This window comes from Sciurus vulgaris (assembly GCF_902686455.1).
Source record: "Sciurus vulgaris genome assembly, chromosome: 5".
Classification (NCBI taxonomy): Eukaryota; Metazoa; Chordata; class Mammalia; order Rodentia; family Sciuridae; genus Sciurus; species Sciurus vulgaris.
This window is the reverse complement of record NC_136465.1, coordinates 85,005,964-85,029,330: the sequence shown is the minus strand read 5'-3', so window position 1 is coordinate 85,029,330 and position 23,367 is coordinate 85,005,964. Positions and strand designations below refer to the sequence as shown.

The following is a 23,367-nucleotide window of genomic DNA, read 5'->3' as shown; positions in this document are numbered from 1 at the left end:
CACAATTCAACTGCACAGCTTGCAATCGCATGAAAGGATAACCTGAGGCTGGGCCTAGGGACTCTATCCAGTTGTCCTAGAAAATTCTAACTTTGCGCCTCATCTGTACTGTGATAAATAAATTTCTATTAGTACACTACCATAAACCAGTTTTCTCAGCATGGTCATATTCAATATTCTATTATGTTCCTATGTCAATTATTGAGAGGAATTTTTAATGTTATTTGTTTGATTTAGCCATTTTTATAACAGATGGCACATTATTAATCAATTAGTTATCTACTGTCCATTTACTGTGGACCTAGTATTGTGCTGCCGTTTTTATAACAAATGGCATATTATTAATCAATTAGTTATTTAATATTCACTTCTTTTTTATTTATTTTTAAAATTTTTGTTTGTTTTTGCAGATTATATTTTGATTCATTGTACACAAATGGGGTACATCTTTTCGTTTCTATGGTTGTGCACGATGTAGATTCATACCATTTGTGTAATCATACATGTATGTAGGGTAATGGTGCCTGTCTCATTCCACCATTTTTCATACCCCCGCTCCCTCCTCCCTCTCATTTCCCTCTACGTAATCTAAAGTTCCTCCATTCCATTTCTTGTAGACCTAGTTTGTCCTAGGTCCCACAGAGATAAAGAATAAGGTGTTGTCATCAGCCATCTTGATAATCTACAAATGAGAAGCAAAACAAAAGTGAAATAATTGGAGAATGAACATTTGCTTTCAAAGTTCAGAGAAGAGAATAAGTAGAATATTCAAGGGAGTGTTGAATGAAAGACAAGAGACTTGACATAGAGACACGGAAAGCCAAGGAACATGAAAAATCATAGAGACAAAAATGAGTGGATATGTTTCTGGAACAACAAGGAAACTAGCCCAATTTGACATGTCTCTTTCCAAACATACACTACATGTCTATCCACCTTCATCCCTTCCCTTTGCTGTCTCTTTGGTTCAGTTCCCTCTTTGTTGTCAAGTAGGTTAGTACAATAGCTGTAAAGGGTTTCTTTACCATGCCTCTTCTGCATTTCCTAGAACTGACACAATGTCTTTTTGGTTTCCACTTAAAATCAGATTTTATCAGTCCACTGCTCAGTTCCCTTCCAATGACTTCCCAATGCATTGAAAATAAAATCCAAACTCCCTTCTATAGCCACCAGGTCCTAAACAATGGAGACCACAATTACCTATGTGATCTTCTCTTCCAACATTCTATCCCTTGTTCACTAACTCCAACTTCGCTACTCTTTTGTTCCAAATCACAATTGAAGAAAAATGAACAGTGACAATATTTGCTTAGCACCACACAGCTGCAGTCTGTATTCTTCATTCAGTTCTTACACAAACCTTGTTTAGAAGCTGTGATCCTCATTTAAAAAATTACCCTGAATCTCCGAGGGCATAAGGTCACCATCCACATGATTATCAGCGTTGTGGCTCAAACTCACGTCTTCTGATCACCATTTCAAAGAGGAAGGACAATATTTATAACTAATGGTATATAAAATGTGATGAGAAGGATGAATGAAAGGTAATTTCAAATGTTAAAGCTCGTATTAATAATGAAATTATAGTGTCATAAAACTATAACTGCAAAGACCAGGAAAGATGTACAAAAAGGACATCCAGCCCAATTACCAACTTCTTAAGAGGTTACACCAGGACAGATGGCTTCTGTTCATGGCTCTGCACACCATAGCATGAATTTCCATAAGTCACTTCAGTTCTCCAAGTCTCAGATGGCTTCTCTAAAATGAGGGAAAAATTCTTTTGTGTGATTTTTGGTTAGGCAAATATTTCTTAGAAACAACCCACGATCCATGAAAAAAAAAAAACCTTAATAATTCCTTTTCATCAAAATTAATAATCTTTGCTCCTCAGGAGGCACTGTTTAGAGAATCAAAAGACAAATCACAGACTGGAAGAAAATATTTGCACATCACATGTTTGATAAAGGACTTCTATCCAGAATGCATAAAGAATTCTTAAAACTGAATAACAAAAAGAATATCATACAATTTTTTGATGGGCAAAATGCTTGAGCAGAAAACTTCATCGAAGAAGATGCATAAACAGCCAAAAAGCACTCGAAAAGATGTTCAACACCACTGGAGAAATGCACAGTACAATCACAACAAAATACCAATGCACATATGTCATACCAAGCATAGAGGGGTGAGAAGTCTCATATACCTGTGCATCACACTACTTGAAGCCATTTGGAAACTTCCTGAAATGAGCCAGGCACAGTGGCACACACCTGTAATCCCTGCAGCTCAGAAGGCTAGGAAAGGAGGATCATGAGTTCAAAGTTAGCTTCAGCAATTTAGCAAGGCTTTAAGTAACTTAGTGAGACCCTGTTTCTAAGTAAAAATACAAAAAAGGGCTGAGGATGTGGTTCAGTGGTTGCTAAGTGTCCCTGGGTTCAATCCCTGGTACAAGAAAAGAAAAGAAAAAGAAAAAAATTCCTAAAATGTTAAATATGTATCTGCCATAACACCCAGCCATTCCACTTTTAGGTTTCTAATCCCCCAAAATAAATGCCTGTGTCTATACCAAGAGTTGCCCATGAAAGTTCATGAAAGCATTACTTCTAAGAGCCATGAGCTAGAAAAAAAGATCTATCGACAGATGAATTAATAGATAACAGTATACTTACATAAACGAATATTACTTGGCAATAAAAATGAATGAACTATTCATAAATACAACAAAGATCATTCTCAAAATATGCATGTTAAGTAAAATTAGCCAAATAAAAATATGAAAAGGGACAATTTAATTTACCCCTCCACCGTACCACCACAAAGTCTCTGAATTGCTATCTCATTGGTCGTGACAGAAAAAAGATCAGTGGAGATGGGGATGAGATGGTAAAAAGAGACAAAAGGCAGATTTAAAAAAGGTCATGAGGAAACTTTTAGGAGTGACAGATACGTTCCTTATATTGAATGTGGTGATGATTTCATGGGTGCATAAAAATTCAAAACATCAAATTATACATTTATATCATATATGTATACACAACTGTATATTTTTTAATAAAGCAGTTCATCTTTCTATCTCAATAAAGCTGTTAAAAAAAAGAAAAAACAACAGTAATCAAGACAGTATAGTATTGGCATAAGAATAGATGAGTAGAATAGAATTGAGTCAGAAAATAGACCTACATTTATATTGTCAATTGATTTTCAACGAAGATGTCAAAAAAAAATCAATGAGGTAAAGACCATCTCTCTTCAATAAATTGTTCCAGAATAACTGAATATCCACATAGGAAAAAAAATTACCCATATCACTGTACTGAAAAAATTCAAAGTGGATCATTAAGTTTATGTAAGTTCTAAAACCAAAAAAAAATAATTTTAAAAATTGTAGGGGAAAATATTTATGACCCAGGTGTAAACTGTATTGTTTACATAGGTCACAAAATATATGAGCCAAAAGAGAAAAAAATATATTAAATTGAATTTTTTAATTAAAAGCTTTTGCTTATCCAAAGTTGTCACTGAGAAAATAAAAAGGCAAGTTGTCGATCATAAGAAAACATTTGTAGAACATATATCTAACGAAATACTTGCATCCAGAATATATGAAAAACTTTTACACATCAATAATAGGAAGACAGATTGTACAATTTAACAAAGTGGAGGATTCCGGTACTGGCCAAAATAGAGTGGCCCCATTTTTTCTAGGTACTCCTTACAGAGAAAAAACAAACCCTACACGTAACACAGAAAATAAACATAGGAAGATTCTGGAAGGTAGAAAGAGGACAGATGCTGCCTAGGGACCTTGGAACTTGAGCAAAGATGGCAATGAGTTCCATGGGAATTTTTTTTTTTTTTTTTTTTTTTTTTTTTTCCTGCTCTTAGTGGGGGCAATGGAGAAGGCTGGACCAGGAGTAGCCAACCAGAGCTGAGAGGGGCAATAGCCAGGGGAGAGGGAGAGGGAACCCCAAGAAAAGCCTGTTCCCTTTAGTCAAAGAACTAGGTAAGGTCCCTACATAGGAGAAACATGTTTTTATTATACCTGCCCTGCTGAGGCAGAATACTCTGAAAAACTGCCCGCCCTTAGTTTAAGCAAAGATGAGTGGATTCTAGTACTCCCCACACACCTGCAAAAGCAGGCCTGTCGCTGATTCTCCACGAGGTGGTGATGGTGGGCAAGTGAGGAACTGCTCTTCCACCCTCACCCTGTGGAAGTGCTGTAATGCACCTGCCTGGTGGTGGCAGTGGCTGAGCCTCCATTCCCAACCACCAGGTGGAATGAGGTAGTATCAAGTGGGGCTGGTCTTTAACCTCCTCTTCCATCCCTCTCATTTCATTTCTCTCACTTTGTGGTACTCTACTATGTGACAGATGAAACAGTCTTGGTCGAATCCACCTCCCCGCCGTTTCTCAGTGGGTTCGCAGTCACACACATCTGCAGCAGAATGCACGGTCTCATTGCTATGCTCACATTAAGTTCATGACCACCAAGGCTGCCCCTCCCCACTGCTCACCAGGACTTCAGGATGGGTATTCGTGAGTTTTCTATCTCCTTGTACCGTGAAAACCAAAAGATACAGGAACATTCAACTCAAGCTTTAGACCTTTTCCAGGCTCATGAGGGGTGTTCAAGTGACTGGGCATTGTCTAAGCTTCTTCAGTTCCACAGTTAACTCAAATATTTTCTTTCTATCAAGCACTTTACAGAAAAAGTTTTTTGAACTCCAATTTAGATAAAAGGGCAGACACTCATATCTATTCTAAAGAGAAATAAAGCAAAGACAATGAAACAGGTAAGACAGATTGATGTGTATACACTTCTTTAAAAAATCTAATAAACAATATTTGCAAAATCTGGTTCAGCTAACATGCCACCAGTTAATACTTACATTCTAATAAAAACATTGAAATCAGCAATTGTTATCTGCAGTAACTCAATGCTGTTTTATTTGTGTCTCTCCATCTCTCCCAGGTTTTATTGGCTCATGAACCTGAATGCAACTGTGGTCTTTCTGGGAATATCCTACATCCAATACTCGGGGGCCTGGACCCTTGTTTTACTTATTCCTATTATGTCTACACTCATGGCTCTGATAACTCTTCATATGATGTACTGTAACCTCATTTATCAACCAGAAAAATGTAAGTAAATCACAGCCTACATTGAACGTTTGTGTGTTCTTTTTCTCCATATAGCACCATAATTTTTAATTCCCTATAACTTGCTTCAACTTATAGAATTTGAGAATTCTGCTAATTATTACAATTGATAACCACAGAGTCTGCAAGAACATCTATAATTTCTCTCTTTATTCTTTTTTCCTTGTTGAAACAGTTTCAGTAATGGAATATTTCAAATACAAACAAAAGTAGAAAAGAATCATGTATGAATCCCAGTCATCTCGCTCTCAGCTTTAACAGCCAACCCTATACTTTTGAAGCAAAACTACTTAGTTTTATAGAATTTATAGAATTTTATAGTGTACTTAGTGTTATATATATATAATTTTATATATATATAATATATATATAATTTTATATATATATATAATTTTAGTTGTAGATGGACACCATACCTTTACTTTATTTTTATGTGATGCTGAGGATCAAACCCACATGCCCACATGCTAGGCAAGCACTCTACCACTGAGTTAAACTCCAGACTCATTCTTGTCTTTCACTGTAGTATTCCACAGTATCTGTGTTTCATGTTTTCTTTATCTAGTCATTAACTGATGAGCACTTAGATTATTTCCATTCCTTGGCTGTCAAGAATAGGGCTGGACATGGGAGTGCAGAGAGAATTTAACACCATCAACTATCTCATCATTGCTAAAATCTCCCTGCTTGTTTTAATATTATTAAATATGTTAAATACTTATTAAATAATAAGTGACACAAGTATTGTTTATTTTTTGTTTCAGAGTTTGTTCAAATAAAATCCAAATAAGGTACATATATTCCAAATGGTAGATATGTCCCTTAAGCTATATTGTTAACCATGCATCTGTCTCTAACTTATTTTTTTAAGAAATCTGAACATCTGTAGAGTCTTTTCTAGAGACTAGATTTTGACAATTGCATCCACAAAGTGTCCTTAAACAAAATTTTCCCCTCTGTATTTCTTGTAAATTTTCTAATAGAATCAGATACTTGATCAGATTCTGATTTTTTTTTTTTTTTTTTTTTTTTTTGGTAAAATGCTATGGTGATGTCGTCATCTACTTCAATCCAGAAGTATAATAATGTCTTTGCTTTTACAGTGTGAGCACCTACTGACAAATTTTGCCTAAATCCTCTAGTCCATTCAGGAAAAAACATTAGATCTGTACTGAACATGCACAAACTTCTTATTCTTGCCATTATTCCCTAAACAATACAGTGTAACAATTCCTTGGAAATTTTCATCTTGTAACACTGACTAGATACGATTTCCCCTCCTCCTCCCAATCCTTGATAACAGTCTTTCTACTTTTTATTTCTTTGATTTTTAACTATTTTAAATATCTCCTATAATTGTACAGTATTTGTTCCTTTATGACTGCATTATTTTGTCTAGCCTAATATCCTCAATTTTCTTCTGTTTTCTAGCATGCAACTGGATTTCCTTCTTTTTAAGGCTATATAATATTCCATGCATGTATATGCCTCATTTTCTTTATGCATTCATCTGTCAATGGATATCTGGATTGCTTCCATTCTTGGGTAATGTACATAATGCTGCAAGGAATATCAGTGTGCAAATACTTCAAGATTCTGCTTTGAATTCTTTAGGCTATATACTCCCAAGTGGAACACATAGAATTCCTGGATCATGTGGTAATTCGCTTTCAGTTTTTTTGAGGAATTGTCACACTGTTTTCCAAAATGGCTGCAGCATTTTACATTCCCATTAATATTTCTCACGATTTCTTTGCATCCTCACTGACATTAGTATTTCATGTTCTTTAAATGGTGGCCATTCCAGCAGTGTAAGGTGGTATCTCATTGAATTTTGCATTTCCTTTTCCCTAATGGTTAGTGGTGTTGAGCATTGTGCATGTACTCATTAGCCATTTGTATATCTTCTTTGATGAAATGTCTATGCAAGTACTTTGTCCATTTTTTAAACTCAGGTTATTTGGGAGTTTATTTTTTTTTTCTATCTTTTTTTTTATCTTTTCTATCTTTTTTTTTATATCTCTGACCCAATAAAAATTATATAAGAATAGCCTACAGAATGGGAGAAAAATTTTCACCACCTGCACCTTAGATAGAACATTATTCTCCAGAATATATAAAGAACTCAAAAAACTCAACACCAAAAAAATAAATAACTCAATAAATAAATGGGCTAAGGAACTGAACGCTTCACAGAAAAAGAAATAAAATCAATCAACAAACACATGAAAAAAATGCTCACTATCTCTAGCAATTAAAGAAATGCAAATAAAAACCACACTAAGATTCCATCTCACTCCTCTAAGAATGGCAATTATCAAGAATACAAGCAACAGTAAATGTTGGTGAGGATGTGGGGGCAAAGGTACACTCAATACATTGCTTGTGGTACTGCAGATTGGTGCAACCATCATGGAAAGCAGTATGGAGATTCCTAAGAAAACTTGGAATGACCCAGCTATCCCATTCTTCAGTTTATACCCAAAGGGCTTAAAATCAGCATATCACAGTGACACAGCCACAACAGTGTTCACAGCAGCTCAATTCTCAATAGCTAAACTATGGAACCAACCTAGGTGTCCTTCAACAGATGAGTGGATAAAGAAATTGTGGTACATATACACAATGGAATATTCCTCAGCCTTAAAGAAGAATGAAACGGCATTCGCAGATAAATGGATGGAACTGGAGAATGTCATGCTAAGCGAAATAAGCCAATCCCAAAGAACCAAAGGCCCAATGTTTTCTTTGATATGAGGATGCTAATTCAAAATGGGGTGGGGCTAGGGAACAACAGAGGTACTTTGGGTTACACAGAGGGGAGGGGAGGGAGGGAAGGAGGCATGGAGGTAGAAATGACAGTAGGATGAATCGGACACTTTACCTATGTGCATATATGATTTCATAACCAGTATAACTCTACATCGTGTACAACCAGAAGAATGAGAAGTTGCACTCCATCTATGTATAATGTGTCAAAATGCATTCTACTCTCATGTATAACTAATTAGAACAAACAAAATTATCTACACAAAATAATAGGTTTTAAGAATAAACCCAATTGGGTCTTTTTTTTTTTTCCAAATTACTATCAAGTTATGCAATCTCATTTATTAAGTCCATGTTTCCCAGTGATTTGAGATGCTTTCTTTGTTCCACACTTGCACTTGCATTTCTGGAATTTCTGTTGTCCCTTGGTCAGTCTTTCCATTCACCTTAACTCTGCTCTTATTTTCTAACTTATTTCTCTTTTACAGCTACCCTCATCTCTACTACTTATCTGCACAACTACCACCAATAGCAACACAGTGAGTTGGAGTTTTCATGAGTGCCATTCACCAGTGCCACACTGTTTCTACCAAACTCCTGTGAGGCAGGTGGGAAGGGCAGCCTGTGTCCTTTTCCAGAAAGACTCCATAGATTATAAGAGACTAGCAATAAACAGGGTTGGGGCTGGGGGCGCCTCAGTGGTAGAGTGCTCGCCTAGTCTGTGTGAGGCACTGGGTTCGATCCTCAGCACCACATAAAAAGAAAAAATAAAGTTATTGTGTCCATCTACAACTAGAAATATTTGAAAAAAAAAAAAAAAAAAAAAAAAAACAGGGTTGTAGGCCTCAGCTTCTATAGTACCCTGAGCTTATTTTTGCCATTTCATTTACCATATAATGCTGAAATTGCCTCTTTAGGAATTAGAAATCCTGTGTCTCATAAATAGTTGGAATATGGTAAAAACTCAATCAGTGTTTGTGATTGTTAAACTAAGACATTTAATTCAATTAAATGACTTCCTCACTTTGGATTGTGTAGAGGGAAATGGGGCGGGAGGAGGTGGGGGAAAGAAAGACAGTGGACTGAGACAGACAGCATTGCCCTATGTACACACGAATGGTGTGAATCTACATCGTGTGCAACCATAAAAACGAAAAGTCGTACCCCATTTGTGTCCAATGAATCAAAATGCAGTCTGTAAAAATAAAATTAAAAAAAAAAAAGAAAATAGCTGGAATTAGAATTCAAGCCTTATTTTTCCTGGGCTTGAACTCATTCTATTACGCCACATATTGAAGCAGGGAAACACTGAAAATATTATCCACAGAAGGCCTGCCCAGTTCTCAAAGCTCTGTGCTGCAGGCCTCCACCTAGCCATAATGCCCTCCCAGCAACCTAGAGAAGGTGGTCCATTTGCAAAAAGATGTCTCTGCCAGTTGCAGACAGCAAAAATAAAGAAAACTGTAAGACATGGGGGGTTTTTTGCTAAATAGTAATGCATTTTCCAGAGTGTCTAATTATCAAGTAGTTTGGGGTTTTTGTGAATACCAATGCACATTTATACATATATATTGCTTTTAGTTTCCAATTTTCAAAAGCACTATTTACATCTATCCATTTGCTTCCCAATATCTTATTTGAAAATATATTAATCTGAATAAAGAAATATAATTCTTTTTCAGACAGTAAATATCTATATAACCAACTCTGTTTATTGCCAGTCTATTATACTCCATATATTACATTTTTATCATATGATAAGGTAAACGTCCTTTGAACATTAACAAGAAAAAATTTGTATTAGCTGCAAGAATAATTAGCATAGAAATTGTTCATCCATGGTTCTTGTTACACAAGGCTCTCTACCCTGTGACTATCTGGGGTGGCTTTTTTTGGTTTTTTGTTTTGTTTTGTTTTTACTATTTCCAAATTATTAGATCACCCAACTATGATGAAGTAAAACTCTATCCTCCCTCGGGCAAAGTATATAATCCTTATTTTGGCTTCTTCTTTTCTGATGACTAAATTGGAAATTCCTCAAAGCTGTAATTCAAAGCCATAGGTGACCTTAAAGAAATGATTTTTTATATGCTACCTTTTATTTTAAGGTAACTTTTCAAATGTGGACCATGCATTCCATTATGTTTAGCTGTCAAGCACGGCCTTCATTTGCATTTCTTCCCACTGCTATAATTTTGAGAACTGGCAGGTGACCAAAGGAGAAAAAATGTGCATCTACCATCTAGAGTGCAATGTAGGCTTTTTTATTATAATTAAGTAGCATAGATATTCATGATTAGATCAAGGTCAGAGGAGCAGAACATCAGAGCCAAGGACTTAAAGGTACAAAGAATAGAAAAATTGCTTTCTAAAAGTTTTTTTTTTAATAGTAATAGCTACAATCTTTAAGTTTTTCAATAAAACATTTAAAATAGCTCATTTGTTTTATTTTAAAATGTGCATGCCTGGTGTGTTTGTCGTGCATATTTAAACCAGGGCTTGAAGTCTCAGCTGAATTTTTCATTCCAGCTTTTTTTTTTTTTTCTGACTTCCCATTTCTGCTCCTGGTGCACAAAAGTAATTTGAGAATTATAATGACAGTGGATTTTTTTTTAAGGCTGAGTCTATGTGACACCCAAAATTATTTGTATAAAAGGCATGATTTTCTATTAAGTCTAATGGATTAATCCAAGGAGGTGGTACAATGCTTAGATGTAGGTGATTTCAGCAGAATATCCATCCTGACATTCAGTGGTAACTAGAGTTACACATGACAGCTGTCACTCCACTTGGCAGACAGATGATTGTCTCGTTTCCTTTTTTGCACTTGCTGGCTGGCTTATTGGTTCCCTCCCAGTCTAGCTGATCAATTTAGGTTTATCACTTCACTGATTCCTTTCCCTGATATGACCCATCCAGCACATTGTCTATCTCTTCTCAGATTCTTGACTCACCTTCCTCCTTTGATAATTTTCTAACTGATGTGGACACCTAGGATTCATTCCAGGGATCTCGTCTCTTTTTTACATACCCTAGTCCCATGGCATTTAGTGTCATCTGTACACCAAACCCTCTGTTTCCTCTTGACCTCTCTCCTCACCTTCATGAGCCTTTGTTCTACTTTTTATTTGACATTTTGACTGGGTTATCTAATAATTTCACAAACTGAACCAAAATCCAGCTCCTGACTCGCTCCATTGCAAACTGGCACCATTTTGGGTTACTCCTCAATATAAGCCCAACACGCGGTTGTTGAAGGAGAAAAAAAGGAGTCAGCCTCAAATTGCCTCATGTCTCCAACTGCTTCCCACATCAGAGAATTCCCCTGATGGTTCACCAGTGCATCCCCCCAGTCCACTTCTCCTCATTGCTACCCCTGGGCTCATCCGTGTCACCACCATCACTTCCCTATCTCTCGGTTTTCTCACTTGTCCCCTAAAATCCAACATTCACACAGCTACCAGAGTTCCAGGGTAACTTTAAAAATACACACATGTTATGATATCTCTATTCTGATTGCAACTTCTTAGGGGTTCCCCATACTACTGAGGGTGAACTTCAAGCTCCTTCCTTGGCTGGTAGGGCCTCCCCACTAACCACCTCTTAGACCTCATCTCTTCCCAGTCTTCTCCTATCTCAGCGACTACCCCATTCATTTTCACTATTCCAGAACCTCTTCCAGATACTCTCTCCTTTGTGCCATGCCTGGCACATGTTCCTCTAAGCCTTTTGACTGCTTCAGTTCAAATGTCGTTTCTCTAGAGGTCTCCTCTATCCGAACCCCATATCAGCCCATTTTATTTTCATCATAGAACTTGTCCACCATCTTCCTGTTTACAGTATCTCTCTCACCGCAGAGGAGACCAGCAGTTTACACATTTTGTTCACTGCTTTATCCCCAGGGCCCAGGATAGTCCCTGGCTCATAGTAGATGCTCAATAAATCTGTTGAAAATTTGAACTATCACACATTCCCTTGGCATCTATTATGTGTATTTGCTGTGCCAACGGAAGTTTCAAATCTCATTCATGCTTAATCATTTCCTCTTTCTTGACCATTTTATTTTTGTTGCTTCATGACAGTACATAAGATACATTTTGCTTAAATAAGTTTTTTAAAAGTGTATATTCAGTTGATGCCAGTGCTACTCAAAACTCAATTCATGGAGCAGGGCTGATCTACAAACTGTTTGTCACTCAAATATAACAAAATAAATACAAACATTGGAAGAAAATACGTAGAAATGCTTACAGAAAATTACATTTTATGTCTGCTGACATAAAATTATAAAATATAATAAAATAAAATAAAAGGTATTTCATTCTAATTGTATTTCACAAACATATTGACCATTACTTGAGAATTTTTTTAAAAACTTATTATTTCTTTGTTTGGTTATTTATTCATTTATTTATTTTGCAGTACTGGGGATTGAACCCAGGGCCATGCACATGCTAGGCAAGCACTGTACCCATCAACTATATTCCCAGTTTGATATCTTATTTTTAACACAACTTGTGAGGCACTAATCTAAGCTACCTCTCTTTAGAAATAACATTAGTAATATTTAATTGTTTAATAATATTATATTGATTCAGCATGTATTAGGAATAGATCCAAATTCATCTTGCAAAAGTAGTGACTTTTTAAAAACAAAACAAGAAAATGTGTGCTTAAAACATTATAGTCAATACAAGTCACTGATTTTTTTTTTTTTTTTTTTTTTTTGGTCAGGCTGGTAGTACTGGGGATTTAACCCAGGGGTGCTTTACCACTGAACCACTACCCCAACTCTTTTTACATTTTTATTTTGAGACAGGGTCTCACTAAGTTGGCCAAGGTTGGCCTTGAACTTATCATCCTATTACCTCAGCATATAGAGTCAATGGGATTAGAGGCATGTGCCACTGCATTGGGCCAAGTCCCCGAATTTTAAAAAATCGTGTATTGGGGAGGAATGGGGGAAATATTTTTGGAAATAATCCGTATTGCAAACAATTGTCATTTAATAATAAAGCCTATATTTGAAACTATAATCTGGATCAATGCTAATAATAGCCTTGCTATGTATAACACTGTTTTGCAAGAGTTGAGCAGAGAACATGTGGATGAGCCACAGAGACAAGATTTTAAGGCAATGTCAGGGAGTTAAGCCTGCTAGTCCAGGCCTTTCCAGATTCAGTCTCTAGACTGTTCATCAACATGTTCTCATCCTACTTAAACCTTAAGTAAACTAATTGTAATAGCTAGGAAAGTCTCAGAGCAGTTCTGTCTACAAAAATAAAGAACTGCCCCTTACTTCTTTTCTAAGAGACAGATGCTTCTGTCCCCTTGAATGTATCAGTCCCTGGGTCTTTGCTATGTCTGGCAGTGACTGAGAAGAAGCAATGACAACCATAGATATCCTGTCAGTAATTATCCCAACATACTTTCATATTACCTAGACACACCTCACAAAGGCCACCGAAGAGCTACAACTGCAATCACTCTTGGTCACTACCAATTTGGACTGGATTAGATTCAGTGACTTGAAGGTGAAAGGCTCCATATTCAATTACCAGGCCCCCAGCTTCCTCAATTAATCAAAGACTGACATAATGAGTCTATTACAACTCTTAAAGAAAAGATCAGATCAAATCAACATAACCAATATGTTTTCTAACTATAAAAAGAAATATTAACCAATATTGTTCATTTAAATACAAAACTCAAGACTCTATGATATTTATGGATCTTGTTAGAATACATTTAATCAATAATTTTATTATAGGAAATCTGAACACAGCCAAAATGATGATTAAACGATATTTGGAGCCCTTATATCAGACTTCTTTGGAGAAATCCAAATGTTTTCACATTTATTATACTATTTATCCTAGAACCATGGTTTGTTGTCTATATAGTTGGAAGGATTTATCTGGTCGAAGGGAGTGCTGTGAAAAATTGTAACAATCACGATGACACAGCTGAACTGCTAACCCTATGGGGGTATCTTATCTGTCATTGTATCAGGAAGTCCTAATGGAGTGAAAAAAAAAGGCGAAATCTGAAAGATCATAAAAGTAGCAACAATGAGGTTGCAAATCACTAGCAGTAACTGCTAACATCTGAGGCAATAAAATGCTTCTGCACTAAAGCAACAGCCATATAAACCCAGGGGAAAGTACAAGAAAAGTCAAAAGTCAACTTATCCTATGTGAACTTTCAGTAACACTATCAACATTCATAAAGTTGTTAAAGAGTTCAAAGTTTAACCTCATGTCTGATATTCAAGGATAAAGTCAAAGCAAAGAATATATTTCCCTTCATCTCTATGTCAAAATAAGAACCACCTCTACCTGCCAAGTAAAGTGAAGATTATTTATATAATGATTTATATCTTAAAAAATAGTACTGGTTCTTTGTGTCGAGGATGTAAAAGAAAGTTCAGGTTATCTTATTCATTAATGAGTTAAAGTGTGAGACTTCTGAGAGACTATGAAATCCTTTACTTTGGTGTTTTCTTTTGTCACCTTTCTTCCCTATTTAATATGTTCCCATTGATCTTACCTTTTTCATTTTTTACATCAGCTGTCAGGCACCACCCTGGGCTGGTCATCAGGATGCCAGAATCCTTGTCAGGAGCTTGTTCCTTTGAATGAAACCCCTTGGGTGCTGAAACCTTCTCAGTCATTTTGCCCTTCATCCTTCTAATTGTCATCTTTCTGATCGACATCTAGGTAAGTTGAAGAACAATTCCTATACTGATACATAATATCTCCAATTATTTGCAGGTTGCTCCCTCCTGGCAACATTTGGGGTATTTGTTAATGCACTGAAAACATGCTGCCTGCAAAATTTTCAGCTTGGCAGAGATGTGACAAACTGGTTAGACCATGCCAAGGAAAAAAATGGTGGCTGCTACAGCGAGCGCCTCGTGGAAGACACAAAACCCTTCTTCACCCTTCTCCCTCTCTTCATTTTTCAACTAGTATACAGAGTGTGCATTATGCAGGTAAGGAAAGACAATGAATAAACTGATCACTTGTTAACATTACAAGAAGACACATGCTTTCACCCCAACAAGGGCTTTACATACACTGCATCCAGCTATAATTCCAAAATATCTTCTACTCATCAGAGGCTCTGATTTCAAGAGCTAAGTGGGGTTAGCAGAAGCGTCCCTTAGGAACCCCTTGGCATATGCTTCTTCTAAAGAACTATAAATGTCTGACATTAGGTGCAGATGATTCTGCAGAGTGCATAGTCAGAAGGCATAAGAGAGGCACATGAAAATATCAGATTCACAAGCAATTACCAAGCCTCCTGTTAGCCAAAGGTTTGCCTTCCCCTCTCATTAAATCTTTAAAAAGTGGTACTAACAAGTGGCTAAACTGACTGATTTGAGTCCCACCTCCACCATCCTCTTAAGTAGAAGGACTAATGAGCAAAGGATGCTTTTCCCACCCACTCTGTTAGTTCTATGGGGGATTCAGTGCCTATGCTGTGAGGAAATCAAAGAGAAAACACTAAGCCCAAAGTATCTTTCATAGATACATGTGATTTTTAAAACGTTTTAATGTACTTATGGTCAAAGACACAGTTATTGATGGAGAAAAATAAACGATTTATAAAAGTTTCTGAACATACTTGGGACTTTCTTCACTGCTGACCCCCAACTTGGAATTTAGAAGGCTAAACGTGAGCTATAGGAATCAATCATAGAACAGTAGAGCTATAAAGAAACTTAGAGATCAATGCTGTAACTGCTTCATTTGTTAAAGTGGAAACAAGCTCAAAAAATTTAGTAATTTTTGAAAGGGATATAGGTGGAAGGTCACAGTGAATCGTAGTGAAAGGAAGAGCAGAAGGGACCCTCTGAGTCTCAGAACAATGCCTGCTCCTCTAAACCAGGTGTGCAAACTGATGCCTTCAGGCCAAATTGAGTCCGTGGCCTATTTTCGTACATCCTGCAAGCTAATGAGGTTTTTATATTTTTATGTGGTTGGAAAAAAATCAAAAGAATACTTTGTAGCACGTGAAAATTATATGCAATTTAAATTTCAGTGTCCGTAAATAAAGTTTTATCAGAACATTGACACACTCATTGATTTGTTATATTTTTCTCTGCTCATGCACAAAAACAGCAGAACTGAGTAGCTGCCAAAGAATCCATATGTGGACATATTTACCATCTGGTCCTTTACAGAAAGTTTGCTGACCCTTGGTCTAAACAATGCATGAAAGCTAGTCTGATTTAGGAGATTCAACCTCCCCCCTGATTCTATATTAGAAGCAGACACGAGAGCAGAATACAGCAAAAATATTATCCATGCACATTCATATCAAAAAACAGCTTAAAATAGGGAAATTAGTAACCGATTATTAAGTGGCACATAGCTAGCCTCAAAACCTTCTATGAAAATAGCACAAATTACTAATTCCTTATCTACACCATCAATGATAACTAATGTTTTTCTATTGCTGAACCTTCTCTGTAAACCATTATATATTTCTTATTTACATAAATACAATAAATTTTGATAAATTAATGTTAAGCATCTCACCAAATCTAGATTCCCAGTTTATTGCAAAGAACAAACACTAATATTTATTGATCACCTAATATGTGTCATAGCTTCAAGAAATGGTTTCTTAATATCTAATTTAATCCTTACGGCCAGCCTACCTGACGGAAATTATTATCATAAATCTGAGGCTCAGAAACACTAAGTAACTTATAACTTGCACATATATCAGAATGATCATCCCCACTCAGGGCTGGTATTAAGCCAGTGCTTTGCTGTTAACCTGCAGTGCCTCTCTTAGACTGGGTTAAAAATTCCCAATACAAACTATATAGGTTCCAAAATTATATACAGTAATGTTATGCTAGAAACTTTAAAGAAAATGTTAGACTTTACTTCTGCAGAGGAAGCTCTGCAAGGATAGGCTGATACTAGACTTTGCCCCCAGATGAAATAATCACCAGTACAAAGGCAATCAAACTACCAAGAATAAAGCATCAGAGAATTCCATATTTTAAATTTAGTAGCCATTATTGACCTTCAGTTCCAAGACATACATTTAAAATATGTTGGTATTAAGGCCAATGGGGTTGCCATTTGACATTACTGGCCACTCAAAGGTGAAAATGAATCTCTATTGACAGCAATTATTTCTGAATAGTCAGAGGCTTGTATGAAATAAAAGTATTTAAAATTTTAAAAGGGGATGATTTCAGAACTTGAGGCAGAAGCAGAAATGATTTCAAGCTTTCAAGACACTGGAGCCTTTTCTTAGATTAGGCAATATATTAATATAGCTTCACTAAAGATTAATAGTACATTTGCCACATTATTAAGTTAACAGGTTTCTGTGTCTGTGATTCATGCCGATAATAACTTTATTCCTATTAACAATAATTCTCATTTGAAATCAGTAACAGAAACTTCCAAGTTATGCTGGGAGGCTTTCAGTCTTAGCGTTGTCTGCTGCCAACACTTTTTTTTTTTTTTTTCAAACACATCATTCATTTTCCTCTGATCAAGGGACACATGCTTAATAATTTTCTTAAAGTAGGGCAGAACTAGCTAATGTTCCCTTCACTCTTGCCTCCCGTACCTAACCAAAACAAGCCTTGTTTATTATCCCACGGATCAAATTAAAACTTGGAAGATAAATTATCACCAGGATATATTTTATGTAGATAGAAAAAAAGATGAGGCTGGGTGTGGTGGCGCATGCCCATAATCCCAGCAGGTTGGGAGGCTAAGGCAAGAGGGCCATGAGTTCAAAGCCAGCCTCAGCAAAAGCGAGGCTCTAAGCAACTCAGTGAGACCCTGTATCTCAATACAATACAAAATAGAGCTCGGGGTGTGACTCCATGGTCGAGTGCCCCTGAGTTCAATCCTGGGTACCCTCCCCCAAATAAAGAAAAAGAAAAAAAGATCAGTAAAAATGAAGCTCTTTCTCATTTCTAGGCAGTTAACTTAGCCACAGACTCGTTTTACAATTGGTGGGCTTGTTAACAACTGTACTGAGTCCATGACCCCAATGTTCCTCAAACCCTCTTGAACTGCACAATTGATTAGACAGAAGGAGTTAGTGGAACCATCAGATAAGAAGTTCTGATCTGGGTGTTTGAGAAGGGCACCTCTCCCAGGACAATAAGGCAGGAGTCTAAGTGCAGTTCCTGCACTGGCAGCAAAAGTTAAAACCAAAGAACAGTTTTGAGACTTCATTCCTCAAGAAGACCTGGTAGTCTTTTCTCCATGCCACTCAGGATGTTTCTGTGCCACCAGGAACTAAGAATACAGTACGTGCCACTAACTCAAGAACCAGAAAAGTAAGAGATTTGCTTTCATGTGACAGTGCCTTAGTTCTGATATTATAACCTACCATGAGGCTTGGCATACAGGAAGAGGCTCTAAATTAGTGTTATGGGATTCAGTTAGCATTAGGACTATTTTAAAAATTTAAAAAAAAACAAGCAAACTAGGAGCTGGGATTGTGGCTCAGTGGTAGAGCCCTTGCCTAGCATGTGTGAGGCACTGGGTTCGATTCTCAGCCCCACATATAAATAAATGAATATAAAAAAGGTTTAGCAACATCTAAAAAAAATTTTAAAATTAAATAAAATAAAAAATAAATAAAATAAAGGTATTGTGTCCATCTACATCTAAAAAATACTTTTTAAAAAAACTCACAATACATTAAGGGCTGGGGTAGAGCAATAGTGTTTTTAAAATGTGTCTGTTACTTTACTATGCAGACCTTTTTCATGTAGTTCCCTTTGTGGTACACCAGTGTTATGTAATTCATGTAAAAGGAGACCACAAATGAAGGAGAATTTCTCTCCTTTTTCCGCATGTCACGATTAGAAACAAGTTCAATTCAGGGAGCCCAAGAAGAAAGCCTACAAGAAATAATGTATATCCACATTGGTCCCTGCTTCTTGGGAAAGACCATTCTTATCTATTTTGCCATTAAACCAGATGTTAAAGAATCTATTTTAGACTCCAGTTTTTGCCATCAGGGTGAAAATTAACATCATTAATACTTTCTATGGTATTTTTGCTTTAACGTTTGTGGGAAAAATTTATTTTGCTTATGTGCAGAATTTAAGTGATTTCTTATGTGTCATCCTAACTACAAAATTAGTAGAAAATTAAGAAGATAAACTAAGTGACAAGAGTCCTCTATAAAGAATCAGTAGTCTTGTTAGTTGACTAAACAGAGCTCCTATTGTCACAGATGAAGACCTTTTATCAGCCCATAATTAGGACCATGAAAAACTGGGAAATGTCCAACTCATCTCTCACAGAGTACGTGCAAGGGACGGGCATCTTATGCTTTGTTCAAATTTAAACCACTGTCTTAATGCACGGCTGCTTCCTCCCTTGAATGTAGATTCCTTCAGCATATTATCTGCAGACCATGAATTCCAACCTGAATCTGGATGGATTTCTTCTGCCAATTGCAGTAATGAATGCCATCAGCATCCTACCATTATTAGTTCTGGCTCCTTTTATGGAGTACTTCAGCACCTGCCTGTTTCCCTCTAAGAGAGATGGACCATTTCTGTCAGCCTGCATTAGTAAGTACAGCTTACCATTTCAAGTAAACTGTCTGCAACTTCTTTAAAAAAAGAGAAAAAAGCATTCTGCTGAGATCTAAACTAGCTACATGCTCTTGAGTACAGTCAGATTTTCACAGATTGCAAAGAAGGTAAATTTATAAATGATAACATGCGACTTCCCAAATCTCTACCTACACATCCACATCTTCTCTCATAACCATTCTTTTATGCCTCCTCAGAATTCACTATTGATAGAAAGAGATGGTAAAATTTCCAGTATCACTAAATGGCCTATCTTTCTTCAATAAGGCAGTTCTTCCTCTTAAGTCAATGCCAATATGTTCTTAAAAATGAACACAGGCAGTGAATTTTTTTAAATTTCTGAGCCAATAGCAAAATTTATTAAAAATTAGTATTGTGGGACTGGAAATGTAGCTCAGTGGTAAAGTGCTTGCCAGCATACACGAGTACCTAGGTTCAATCCCTGGCACCACTAAAAACAAGAAAAGAAAAGATCTTAGTATGGTGATACACAACTTCAATATAGTGCTTCTCAAAATAGTAAAGTCTACAGCAAAGATTTTCAAGCATTTTTAAGTGTAACGATTGAAGATAGGATATCGTACTTAGGACACAATCAATAAATCATAAAATAAATTTCTGATTGCAATGGGAAAGAAGGAGCTTAAGTCCATTTTGATCACTCTGTCCTTTGCATAACAGTGTTTCCTCAGGCACAAGTGCTGGTTCAGTCTAATCAGAATCAGGGGTCTGCATCGTGAGCTCCGATTTACTACTGATCTGCCACTGGGTGACTGAATGGCCACCTAACCTCTCCTGTCTTTAGTTGGCTTTCTATTCCCTAGTGGGCATAGCCCAGATGAATATTGGGTTCCTTTGTTCTTTAAGACATTTTAAAGCACTCATTTTAAAGCTTTAAAATGACATTAGTGCCCATAAATAGTCCTAACACATAGTGAAAGCTCTGTCAATGTTAGCTATTATTATGTTCCATGATTTGTAGAGGACACATCTAATTGATGGGCATAAGCAGAAAACAAAGGGAGTTTGGAACTCTTAGGAAACACCATGCAATGATAACCAAACATCTTATCCTCTACTCGACAAACAATTCCACTTAGAAAGTCAAGGTCAGAAATATAGAAGATTCTCTTCTTCTTGTTAACCTGTTATTTTTTTATTATTATTAGATCTTTATGGTTACCCATAGAACCTATTCTTTATCTCTCTCCATACTGCCCGTCCCCCTTCTCTCTCTCTCTCTCTCTCTCTCTCTCTCTCTCTCTCTCTCTCTCAGTTCTGAGGAATGAACTCAGGGCTTCACACATTATAGACAAGTGTTTTACCACTGGGCTATAGCCGCAGCCCCTTATTGTTCTGTGAAGGCCGTACAGTCTTCTGGTTACATATACTTCCTGCTCTTTCTGTTTACATAAGTTACATTTTAATGTGTAAGCTTCCTGGTATTTATTAAAGCTATCAGCGAGTTTATTCCAGATCATACCCACTTCCGCATATTTGAAATAATATCTATTCTTAATGAAGAGTATTTTTTCAGGATAAAGTTAAAATTATCTGGTATATTATTCAATGTTGTTGATGAACTAAATATTCCCCTTCAATATTGGTAATAAAACCTGTTGCACAGGAAAAAAGAAAAACTAGACACACTTCAAAGAAATTAAGCTATGTTCCACTGGGTACTGAATACTATATTCAGTTGTTTCTAAGCCTGACTTGATTCATTCATCATTTGCATACTTGTTCATTTATTTGCATAATATTTTGCTATGGGAATATAAAAGTGTGGTGATATGCATCTTTTAAACTAGATATTTGCTTAAGTTTTCCATATTCTGGTTATGATTATAGAAGATTAACAAGTTTTATCAGGACATAAAAGTACAAACCTAGGGTACTTCTTGATACTAATTTACATAATTGAATTAGTCTAATATTAAAATTTCCTTTCACTTTGAACTCAAGTGCCTGAAAATGTGGGTGAAGTATAGAAGTATATAAATTATGAATGAACATATATTTAGGAGTTCCTGGTTTGAACCTATTCAGCTTTGTATGCATATTATATTGAACCTCATGATAAACCATCATTTAATAGAACAAGGGTCACAAAGACAGTGTCATTTGAATTCAGGCATTCTAATTTCTAAGGCCATTTTATCATCATCCTTAAAATTAGTCCACCCATCAGCCATACCTTGCTGTTACATTCTAGAAGTTAAATTATCAGTGTTTACTTGAGCTCTTTGCTGCCCTTCCCAGTTAGCACAATGGCAGTTATTCCTTATACTCTCCTGACCTTCCACATTCAGTCATGTGCCTTCCAGGACCACCATACTTAAAGGAGGCAGATGATAAGGACAATGCCAATGGCTAAGGTTTGACATGCAAAAGCCCAGTTCAAACTAAGTCTGAGAGATAAGGAAATCTCACCCAGTTAGTCAAATTAGAAATTTAACAAAAGAAACAATAAAATTTATTTTATTTATGTGGTTCATAAACAATGCAGTGAAAGAGGGGTTTCTGATTCAAGATATGACATTCCTGAGTTCTTCACCTAATGAATCAAAAGTAGTCAAAATACCAACTATTGAAAAATTCTCTACAACCTTCCAGGTCTATGAAGGCAAAGACTTGATATGCTCAAAGTGTTTTATCCGGACTTTATTTTCCTAATATTATACTTACATAGGATTATTTAAAGGTCAACACTAATTCAAAATTCTAGAATTAGTGATGTCATTGTGATTTATCCTCTGTCATAATTGATCATACTTCATTTTGGCCTTTTTCAATTAAAAAATGTTTACACTATGCGTATTTCCTTTCCTTAGCATTAATTAAAATCCTGCAGCATGTGGTATTCAGCAGCTAGTGCTGACATACACAAATATTAATCTGACTAAAATTAGCCTAATTAAGACAGTTATTAAGTCTTACACAAAGCAGAAATGTACAACACAGTGGGTAGCAATTACTGTGACTCTTAAATATCATTTAAATTAAAATGTAGATGAAATATATTTAAATATCTTCAACATCTTCTTTAAAATAACCTGAAAACTCTAATTCTAACTAAAATTCTTCCATGATCCAGGTTAGTCAAGGTATTGATATCTACACATTCCCAGTACATCCATTTTTGGTTGGAACCAAAGTGATTGTACACTGAAAACTGAGTCAGGGACACTAAAATTATTATTATTTCAGGCGAAGTTATTTATTTCCATATAGTTTTCAAATGGACAAACTTTACCAATAACATTTATACCCATTGCAAAATATTTGATAGAAGAAACTATGTAAACACCAAAGAAGAAAAATAAATATCTAGCCCCCAAAGTTACTCATTTTAATATTCCTTTTTTAAATAAAAGCACATTAATGTACCCAGTTCTAAAAGTTAACTTCAAATTGGAATTAAATTTGAGTTGAAGTAGACAATCTCAAATACCATCTGAAGCAGTACTTGATTCCTCATAGAGATACATCTGTGTATCTAGTCTCTAGGTAAATGAGTTACCTGCTCTACATTCAGAAATTAAAACACTAAGTGAAGCTAAATTTCCTGAAATGAGTCCCAGTGATCTAAAAAGAAACAAACAAGAGGGATAGCTCAGATCAGATATAGAAACACACCACTAATAGAAAAAAATTAAAATTAAAATTAAAAAATGCCATTCTAATAGTAAATGATAAATATCTTCCCCAAAGGCAGCAAATGCATATGACAATAAAATCATAGCTGCCTCTATAGAGTGACTTGGGGACAACAGTGTGTCTTACATGAGCCAATTTCCTATTCCAGAAATTTGCCAAAATCATAGATCCAA

At 36.0% G+C, this 23,367-nt stretch overlaps 1 protein-coding gene across 1 annotated transcript in view; it reads left to right on the top strand.

Moving 5' to 3' along the window:
* The window catches only part of SLC15A5 (solute carrier family 15 member 5), a gene marked incomplete at both ends in the record, with an annotated part of 78,280 nt that overhangs the window by 11,789 nt on the left and 43,124 nt on the right, over positions 1-23,367 (top strand). The window contains 3 exons of the mRNA XM_079140116.1: positions 4,976-5,145; positions 14,706-14,926; positions 19,324-19,510. Coding sequence (XP_078996242.1) covers positions 4,976-5,145; positions 14,706-14,926; positions 19,324-19,510 — 578 coding nt within the window. The remainder of the gene's footprint in view (positions 1-4,975; positions 5,146-14,705; positions 14,927-19,323; positions 19,511-23,367) is intronic.